Below are 10,947 nucleotides of genomic sequence, written 5' to 3'. Positions count from 1 at the left end.
CTCAGAACCTCGGGGACTGTCTGAATGGTGCAAAATGGATCTACGGTGCCGTGCATGTGTAAATTGTTAATAAAACTTGGACAAATCTTTTTGTGCCTTCTAACCCGCTTCAGTGAATAGGATGCAGGTATAAATGCGTGGACGTGCCAAATTAATTAATGCAATCTAGAAACAAAGCAATATAAATGACTTAATATTATATGCTGCAGTTGTAAATATACTTCCTTTAACCCCCGTTGCTTTACTGTCACAACTGTGACTGGAAGGCATGTGTTAGATGTTAAGCTGTGACTAACTGTGAAACCAAAGGCAAGGAACTCTTCTCAAGATGAGCTTGTAAGTTGGACAGTCCTGATTCTAAATGGACGGATAATCATACTGCAAAAACAAAAAAATAAGGCAATCTCAGCTTCTCAATTATAGTCTTATATGTACTCATTTCTATGACTTTTTTTTGCAAAAACAGTGGCAATGAAGTAAGTCAGTTTCACTCATTTCAAGATTTGCCAGCGTGGTACGTAAAATTTCACTTCTCAAGCAAACAGTAACTTAAGACAAGCTAATATTCTCTACTTGAGTCTTAAGTTTTTTACAAGACTAAAAGACTTGTTAAGACTATATATTTTGCAGTGCAGAGGTGGAAAATCCAGGTTCAGAATGTATAAGTACTTTTTTCTAATCACCTGAATTAGCAAATTAGCACAATTCTTCAGCCAGGAGCAGAGTGAATTAGTGAAATCAGCTGAGGTTTTGGTTGGAGGAAACACGTGGCAGGACTTTTTCTTTCTTTTTACTTGACCCCTGGACTCTCCACCGCTGCAGATAATTGACAACGTACTGTGGCAAAGACGCTAGTTGAATTGAAGAAATACGTCAAGCCGCTAAGAAGTTCTGCTTTGATAAATATTTTGGGGCTGGGTTGGCGTGAGTGTAAAAACCACAGAGCGTCTGTCAATGTCATCGGCCATTTCTTGATGTCTCATCATTGTACAACCCATAACAGCTTTTATGATGTACTTTCCTTTGCACGTTAAAACAAACAAATATTTTATTCTCAAAACAAACTCTAACAGTTTTCTTTTCTGCGGTTAGCTTCATTAGATAGAGTGTTAAAAACATAATAAACGGTGTTATCGGTGCTGTAAAAGCAGTCTTGAGCCGCAAACCAGCTGCTATCAACAGAAATTCATATCTAGGAGAAGGAGAAAACGGAGAAGGAGAAAAAGCAAGAGACAGTCAGCAAGCTCTGTTTTTCATTCTTGTATTTCCTCTATCATAACTGCAGCCTCCTCTCCTGCATATTTTACATATAACTTTCATTGAGATTGACAGGATGAAGAGGCATTGCTGAAATAAGATCATGTGTTAAATGACAGTCAAACCCTATGGGAAAACAAGACTCCCCACCATCCCCACCAAAAAAACAACAAACATACATTTTAACATTTTATAATATGTTTTATCAGAAGATTGTGGAACTACACAGATATGTCTGAGGTGTGACCCAGAACTTCTCTCTCAATTGCAGATCTTCATCTCAGTCTCCATCGGTGCCAAATAAAGCACGTTTGGCCCGGAGAGCACTCCACCGTACGGCTAAAGGCTCCATTGTGCTGCGATGTTCAGCCTCGGAGTGGCAGGTTGACATCTGGTGTGGGAAGTTACAGTTTCGGCTCCTGCCAAAAACCCAGCGATCTGATGCAATCCGCGATTCGCTTCAGCCAGCGCGGAGTTAAGAGGTCAGCGCTTGAGTTGGCCAGAATCGGCACCTCCGACAGCAGTCCCACCTACACAAGATCACCATTCCTGAAAAGACAAAACCGACCTTTGGTTTCTCCGCAGAGCACAGCCCTGCGAGTTGGGTGGGCTCATGGTATATCGCATTACAGTGTGACCCTGGTCAGGCTCACTGTACTGCAATGTTATGTGAGGTTAACAAGTGAGGCTACACCCTTCAATCATAGCAGGCCTACCAACCCCAGCCAGTAGATGGCACTGCTGGAGGTCTCCATTGGCAAATAGTTCTCCCCTTTGTGCTGCTAGTAAGATATACACTCACTGAGCACTTTATTAGGAACACTATACTAATACTGGATAGGGCCTCCTTTTGCTCTCAAAACCGCCTCAATTCTTCGTGGCATAGATTCCACAAGATGGTGAAAATATTTATTTGAGATTCTGTTCCATGTTGACAGATTTGTCAGCTGCAAATTCTTGCTGCAAATCAGATTCAGTGACTGGAAAGGCCACTGAGGAACAGTGAACTCATTGTCATATTCATGAAACCAGTTTGAGATGTTTTTTGCTTTGTGACAAGATGTATTATCATGCTGGAGGTAGCCATTAGAAGATGGAACATGGCCAGCAACAATACTCAAATAGGCTGTGGCATTCAAGCAATGATCAATTGGTATTAATGAGCCCAAAGTGTGCAAAGTTGGCACCAAATTCTGACCATACCATCTGTTAGCTTCAGCAGAAATCGAGATTCATCAGACCAGGCTACATTTTTCTGTCCAGTTTTGGTGAGCCTGTGCCCACTGCACTCTCAGCTTTCTGATCTTGGCTGACAGAAATGAAATCCGACATGGTCTTCTGCTGTTGTTTCCCATTCGCCACAAGGGTCAACGCGTTGTGCATTCTGAGATGCTTTTCTGCTCACCACAACTGTACAGACTGGTTTTCTGAGTTACCGTAGCCTTTCTGTCAGCAAACCAGTCTGACCATTCTCCATTGACCTCTCTCATCAACAAGGCGTTTCAGTCCGCAGAACTGCCACTCACTGTTTTTTGTTTTTCTCACCGTTCTGAGTAAACTCTAGAGACTGTTGTTCATGAAAGTTACAGATCAGCAGTTACAGAAATACTCAAACCAGCCCGTCTGGCACCAACAATCACGTCACGATCAAAATCATCAAGATCACATTTTTTCCCCATTCTGATAGTTGAGGTGAACATTAACTGAAGCTCCTGACCCATATCTGCCTGATTTTGTGCATTGCACTGCTGCCACATGATTGGTTGATTGTAAAGGTGTACAGGTGTTCCTAATAAAATGCTCAGTGAATGTATAACATGTACAATGAATAAAATAAGATACATTACAATGTCTTTTGGAGACGGGGACATGGTCAGAATGCCATGAACCACACACACACACACACACATCTCTAATGCTGAGGGACCCACACAGGATGCTAAGGGAGCATGCGTGTTTATGTGTGTGTTTTGGAGTAGGGGCCACATTTATACAGGCCCCTCTGGGGCCTCTCGAACCGCACTCCTGTGGGGGGGGGGGACGGGTCACGGGGCCCCTGGAACCTCCTCATACTCACCCCCCAAGCGGTCGTCAGCCCCGCATTTTAAAAAAATATTTATTTTTTTCATTCTATTTTTAACGGGAACATTCCGCCTTTGACGTCACCTCTGTTTGACCGGGCCTGTGAAGGGAGATTTATGCTGGGAGAGGGACACCCGTCGCTGGGGAGGAGGTGCTCTCCCCACGCTCGCCCAGCGCCCCTCCGCTCCCAGGCTGCTAAGTACCGCCGTCTCCCCCTCTCCCCTGGGGCCCTGGCTCCAGTGGGGTTGGCCTTTCGTAGGCTCCAGGGTGCTGGGCCATGTTTGTTGTTGGAGCCCTTTGAAACAGGCCTCCCAAGAGCTGTTCAGTACAAGGGCCTCAAACTAAATGCTGCCAAAGCAGAAATAACTCCTCATGAAAAATATCCAGAGTATCAGCCTTCAATCGTGGGCTTGGAGGCCCTGACGGAGAGACTGGTTTTCGTTGTTAACCAACACCTGGGGCCTGTTTCACAAAGCAAGATTGTTAGAAGTTAGCCAGGTCATTGCATAAAGTAAAACTCGGACCAACTCTTTTTACTTTCGTGAATGTTCCAGATTTGAGCTGGGTCTGGGGTTTACTCAGGGCAGTTATCTGGCTATCTCACTGATCCTACTTTGTGGAACAGGTCCCAGGTTTTACCCAGTGCAGTTATCCAGCGCACACAGTAATCCTACTTTGTGGAACAGGCCCCATGTTTTACCCAGTGCAGTTATCTGGTTAACTCAGTAGTCCTGCTTTGTGGAACAGGCTTGTGAATGAAATTCCCCTGGTTTGTGAATGAAAGCAGTTGATTACATGGCTAACCAGCATCATCTGGTTCCTTGGGTCTAAACTGGTTGCTGATTTTGAGGGGAAAATGAAAACAACAGACCATGTGGCTCTCCGTGGAAACACTGGTTTATAGATATTTTCGGGCAAAGTGTTTTGACCCATGATATTTTTATTAAAATATCATGTTGCAACATTGCAGACTTCCGACCCTTACCCTGTTTCATTTGCTTCTAAGAATGCGTGCTGTCGCGGCTCTTGTTTGATGCGGTGAAACAGCGGGTAATAAATCCCATGTTGGTAGCATGTGGAGGTTTGCTGTTTTCCAAAGGCATTTTTCCATTCTGGAAAGTGACCGACGAAATACGGGACACCGGCAAATGCCTCTCTTTCTTTGTGTTTAAGAAAATCACAACCTGTGAACGATGTCTATGTATGCCAGCCATGAAGTCCTTGGAACCATGCCTGGTCAATGTATTTGCCAAACAAATGAAAGAAAAAAGAAAAAGGACTGGATTTAATTCTTGTGCAGGTGTTCAAATTGAGCAGCAAATTGATACAGCTTCTAACAAAGAAAAAATCAGAAAAAAATATATCATAGTAGTCATGGCAATAACCAGCAACAACAATAGAAAACATGAATGATTAAGCTATGCATTAAGAAAAATGAGCTTTTTTAAAGCCCATTTCTTCATACATTGTGAGCTTACTGAATGTTCTTATTTAGAGAGTCTTTTAGCTGTCAAACAGAGCCATGACCTAGGTGTTCGCGTGAGCACACACGCATGCCTGCAGACACGCATGCACACACACACACACACACACACACACAAACACACATACTCTCTCTACTTCCTCGACTGTTCTTACTGTTCACATGTGAACAAACATTCCATAAACAGTACTCACTGTTCACATGCGAGCACAAACACACACTCACTCACACAAACACATACACACGCACGCACTCACACACACGCACAGCTGTGTTCTGGCTCCTTGGGACTGTGCCTCCACTGGGTTCAGTTTTATTTCATGTGAATGACTTGGTGTACAGCTGGAGGAAGAGAGGGAAAGGGGGGCAGTGTGTGTGTGTGTGTGTGTGGGGGGGTGGAGGTCCGCTGATGACAAGGGGCACGTCCTCACGAGCGCAGGCCATTTTTTAAGGTCTAAAAGTAAACAGACAGCCGACGCGGGTGCGGAGGTTATGGGAAAGGAGGAAGCGGCGATGCTAATCAGGCCAGCGCACACTTCCTTCAGCAGCGAAACAAAGAGAGGCAGAAAATCCTGAATGGGGACAGAGTGGAGGTCCCCCCTGGCGTTGCACTGTGACGCAGGAACCCCGAAAACAGCAACGGGGCAGCTGATAGGAGCCTGACTGCACCTGAGCCCACCAGAGCCCACCGTGCCAGGTCTCTTCCGCTGTCCAAAGAGTGATGACCGTCCCTCAACACACTCTCAAAAATAAAGTGACAGCGGAGGTACATTTTGTTTCTTGAAGGATCACATTTCCCAAATGTACCCTGAATGTACAGTAACGTTCTCTTTGGGTACAAATGAGTGAGGAAAAAAAGGTACAAATGAATTATATATTGCTGGATAGGGGTACAATTTTAGGCAACTATAGGGTAACACTCCAGTTTTTAGGCACTTTTCGTACCTTTACTTCCAAGAGTTCATCTTAAGGTACTTCACTAGAATGCTCTATCTGAATGATAAGAATCACCATTGGCAACTGAAAGCAACAGAGTTCAAGAACACTGACTCAAAAAGGCAGTCTTAAAAGGGTTCACGGAGGAGCGAAACGCAGGCTTCGCGCGAGGGTTGGGCCTGGGTTTAACGGTCTGTTCCGTTAGCGTAGGCCAGCGGCGCTGCTTTCAGAGTGACTGTGACACCTCTGAGTGTGCCCGCTCCTGTGTGAGGCAAAGTGGGTGTGGAAATAAAACCCATCACTCACCGGCGACAGGCTAGCTTCGCTCAGCAAGCTCCCCCAACCGGCTGTGCGGGGTGTCTGTCCGCCATAATGAAGGGAAGGATTGTGCCTTTTCCTTGGTTGGTTGTTTGGGAAAAGTTATCCCTTTGTTTCAACCCACCCTCCCTCCAGTCTGGGTCAGAACCCTGAGACCCGGGCAGGACCGTCCACCCCCCCCCCCCCCCCCCCCCCCCGCTGTTTCCACGGGAGACGGGTCACAAAGCCGGAACCAGGTGGGCACGGACCACAAGAGATGCATTGTGTGGGGCCCAGTTTACCACACTGAACAGGGAGCCAGTCAAACACCGTCCCAAGAGCCACCAACACCGAATGAAAGCCCCCGAAATGTGCCTCTATGTGCCAGCCCACAGGCAGGGAGGCGTCTGTACAGAGTCTAAATTTAGAATAAAACTATTCTGCTCTGTAAGCTGTAGCGAGCTCCGCTGCAGGTGCTTGGAGGCCACAGTGTGTCCACACCGGAGGATTTCTAACTGCGCGCTGTGAAAACACACCCGTCTTTGCTGATAAGGCATGTTCTTAATGCTCAAATGCTCGTAAGGCAGATCTGTGTTTGCAGTGTGAAGGTACTTACCATCTGTAGATCGTGCGATGATAAAATGTTCAAGTGAGCGTCACCGAGACGAATTTTGACGCAACGGCTAGGCTACTTGGTGAAAGCAGCTCAAATTCACTTCATCAACATAGGCCACGGAACAACTCAAAAGGCACCGAGCTGTAGTGCGTTCCTTTTGTGAGAGGGATACACCCATCTCTATAAAACCCTTGTGAATTGTTAAAACCCAAAACCGAGGCACCTCTCATAGATTTCCAGCTCATATTTGGTCAAGGGGAACACTATCCAGGTTAGCTAATGGCAATTCAGAGAGATCACTCTCATAAAATCAATAGACGACAATACATAATTAATAGAATATGCAATCAGTTCCACTTCTTATGTGGAATCTGTATGGTCCGGATATTGATGCTGTTTGAATGATATTGATTTTTTCAGCTATATGATGAGGCTACAAGTCCCAGTAGAGGATACACCAAAATAGAATGTAAACCAATGGACCAGAACAGAAAAGGCTGTTAGTTTTTGACGTTTCGTTTCTTTGTACAAACGTGCAGTTCTGAAACAAGTGTAGCAGGCACAGCTGCGGAATGCCGTTGATGTTTGGTGTGAAAACCAGTTTTGGATGAACATCACAAATAAATACCAAGGAAGCAAAAACCAGAAACGTAAAAAGAATCACGCATTCTTCATGATCAAACCCGCTTCAAGTTGTGTCCTTGAGAAACGTCACCAATGTTTGTTTTTACAAGCAAATTGTCAATTATATTGCTCAAGATCTTAGTTTACGTAGGCTATATCGAGTCGAAACGGGATTGATGATGTACTCACGGCATGGGAATATTATTACAAAACGACTCATAGTGAGAGAGCTGACAAAAACGTAATTGGACTGTGAAACCCCTGGCGCACTACAGTAACACCGCCCATTCAGGAATGAATGACAAGAGGGTCTGGCTTCTTCGGAGTCAGAATCGGCTGAGCGCAGCGTAGTCGACTTGACAAAGGCGAGCGGGCTGGTATGAGAAAGTGAACGAGGAACTGAGAGAGAGAGAGAGAGAGAGAGAGAAACGCGTGTGTAGAAGAGGTTTGATTTGAATACCATAGGTGACGGGCTGAGTTGGAAGAACAGTCGGGGAACGATTACAAACAACATCACTTGGGTACAGTGCAAGGTATTCCCGGATAGCAAGAAGAGGAGATACATCGGTTTATTGTTTTGTGGCTACTATAAAACAACCTCGTTTGAACTTTTTGATCTGACGGTCATGACGGCAGTTGTTGATATGAAACCAACGTTAACCATAATAAAGTCCGAAAAGGTGGACGGTGAGTAACTATCATGTTGTATGTATTACAGTTGAATGAATAGTATCATTATTTAATTGTTTTTTTGCGCGTTCTTGAAGCTCTCAGCATTGTTTTGTATTTCTCGGTCTGCACCGTTCAAGAGGACAAGAGTGCAATTAGCCACGCTCTAAACTGTGTGGATCTGTGTAAACCAGGTGGATTTAAAGTATGTAATTTATACAAAACTGCAACCTGCGCTTTGATTTCGCCTTCACCTGTCTAATGTCCGGTGGAAAACGTTCAGACATCTCTGATAAAGGTATTGAGTGATAATAGCGATAATGCCATAGACCTGCATCTATTAAATGTTTATTTCTTTGGTGCATTTTATTTCAAAACATATTTTCCGATTGGCAAACTGGAAACTGTTCGCATGCAATCACCAGTTGATTGTCAGTTTACACATCCAAAGACTTCAGTAAATTAAATGGTCGGAGAAATTTCCTGAACGCTAGCCTGAAATCTTGATCAAACTCAGGTGTATTAGGTTCACACAGGAGACTCGAGTACCTAGCTACTTTGTAATTTCGTCTGCCGTCCGAATATGTCATTAAAAATGAATTAAATGCTAGATAAATAATAGTCCCCATGCTTCTAATTCGAATACAATAGTTTAACTCATGCCTTTAATTTGTCTCCGTTGCTGAACGGAGATCAACAATGTTGCCTCTGAAGTGTTGTAACGGCCATTGTAGTGACATTTAACCCCCTTTTACTCGGTTCAGAATGTATCTCCCTGATGTTGTCGTTCTCAGTCCAGTTCTTAGGAGCGCACGCGCACTACCTGATTATTTAATCTGCAACATGATCGAACAATTATAGAGGTACGATCGAACAATTATTGAACAGAAGTGCAGGAGTTGCTTTTGCTTGTGTCTGAGGCAGATGCCGGTCTACTCAAATTCCTTTCCATAATGATTCACACTTCATGGCTGGTATATGAAGACAAAATCAGATAATATTTCATGAGCATTTCATTATGATGTAATAATAGCTGAAATGAAAATATTTTTATTTAACAACATTTTAGTTGCTTTAGGTCAGACTAGCTCTTGCTGATTCTTGCAGTGGTTCTCTGATACAGAACAAGGCTGTAGTTCTGTGTGGGGACTATGGTGGGTACAGCCATGTTGGGCAGGGGTAGGGTCACTGAGGGTACAGCCATGTTGGGCAGGGATAGGGCCACTAGGTACAGACTTTTCCTCCTGTACTAAAACATAAATTTGACAGACCTTTGAAGATCTTGACTGAAGACCAATCTTAGCTGAATAGCTGAATGGGTGTTTACACGCTAGACAAGAACAAAAGGCTGCACCCACCCTGGATCAGACTGGACAGCCGTGATGTGGGGATGTGCAGGCGCTTTTGGCCCCTCCGTGTACGACCTGCTTTCCTCAGGGAGTGTTCAAATCTCATGACCACTGTGCCACATGTGCCCGGCATAAGATTGAACACAACCCAAAGCCAGCTACTACTTTTTCCACACTACAGAGTATACAGTGCTACAGGAGAGATAGTGCCATTGAGAGGAGAGGTGCATATCATTGGCTGTGTGTGCAGGTTGATGGAGGGGAGCTAGTGTTGGTGTAGCTATCTGTGATATGATTTATTTATTTATTTAATGTTTATTTCAGTAGGGACAATGTCAAGAGACATAGCATCATTATTGCCCGTTTAAACCAGATTTATGTAGCTGATGTTCTACATTCAGTGATTATAGCTATTGCTAGTTTCCAACTCCCATCTTAACTTGCTGATTTTTAAGGTGGAAATAAAAAGTGAAATTAACATACAGACTCTTAGTTTCTCCAAGACCAATGTTGCAGGCCCCCGCTGTACATGCATGTCTTTTCTGTTGTCCTAAGAGGAGTGACTGTGACTGCAGATGGGTAAGAGAGGCCCACTGTTATTTGCGTGGGTGGGTTCAGTTCTTGCGGCCGCCGCGTCCAACCGAAACGGGATCAAACCTCTGTGAGCCGATGAGCATTGCGTGCTAGCGGCACCGTAGCCACCTGCAAAAGGTGCACACGCATCACATTGCAACTGCACTCAAAGAAATGTGCCGCCACTCGCGGTGTGGTTGAAAAACTTCCAACTATCTTGCAAAATCAGCTCTCAATATGGGTTTCCTCACACTACAGTGGATAAGCTGTGAAGTACCATTTCACATGAAATAGGCCTGTGCTTTTTTTTTTTTTTTTTTTGCCCATACTACAGGACCTGCTTTTCACACTACCTCTGAAAAATGTGTTCTTGCAACTGCTAAAATACAACAGCTCAAGGCGTGAGGTTGCCGTTTCGGGGTTGTGCGCGAAGCCTCGAGCTCTCGAGCCGCAAAGTAGATGTCGGCAGTGACGGGAGATTTGGTGTACCCGGTAACTGTGGAATGTTAACACGGAGGGATAATGGGCCGAGCTCCTCATAGGGGCTTTTAAAACACGCCAGTGCGTCCGTAAGATCCGATGTGCTAGTTTCGCTGGCTTGCTGCCACCAAGTGTGTGCGTAGGCGGGCAGGCGGTTGCACACACGCGTACACAGAGAACTTTCAAAGCGTCGCTGTTTGTGACTTTATGAAAGCGTGTCTCACCGCCACCTAGCTGTTTTGTTTTTGTTTTTTTTAAAAGCTAAGAAAACCTCCTTGGTTGACTGCTGTTTGTTTTCAGTGTGCCTGTCACATGCAGTGCCATCTGCACCACCTGCTGTGGAGCATAAAAGGGACACGTTTTTATTGCCTGTCGGAAGAAAAACAGAGCTATCGAGTGGTTATTAGAGGAGACAACGCTAAATGGCTAATATCTTGATAATCTTCATTCTTCAGATTATACGTGGGTTGTCTGTCACTCTGTTTAATTTCTAGCCATTATAGTAGTTAAGGTGATATTGTAAAATGCTGTTAATATTGATGTAAAGCAATCTGAAGTTTGGAAAATCAGAGCTCCACATA

General features: G+C 44.6%; 1 protein-coding gene across 2 annotated transcripts in view; it reads left to right on the top strand.

The window, feature by feature from the left end:
* The first annotated feature begins 7,683 nt into the window (after nt 1-7,683).
* Nucleotides 7,684-10,947, top strand: part of LOC133133282 (protein c-ets-1-B-like) — a 31,470-nt gene continuing 28,206 nt past the window's right edge. Inside the window, exon 1 of one of the 2 annotated variants that reach the window (XM_061249387.1) lies at nt 7,684-7,982. In XM_061249387.1, coding sequence (XP_061105371.1) covers nt 7,922-7,982 — 61 coding nt within the window. In that variant the 5' untranslated portion in view covers nt 7,684-7,921. The remainder of the gene's footprint in view (nt 7,983-10,947) is intronic. The other variant, XM_061249386.1, reaches the window with a different exon arrangement.

This window comes from Conger conger, chromosome 7 (genome assembly GCF_963514075.1).
Source record: "Conger conger chromosome 7, fConCon1.1, whole genome shotgun sequence".
Classification (NCBI taxonomy): Eukaryota; Metazoa; Chordata; class Actinopteri; order Anguilliformes; family Congridae; genus Conger; species Conger conger.
Note: the sequence above shows the minus strand (reverse complement) of the source record. Positions and strands in the feature narration are given on the sequence as shown.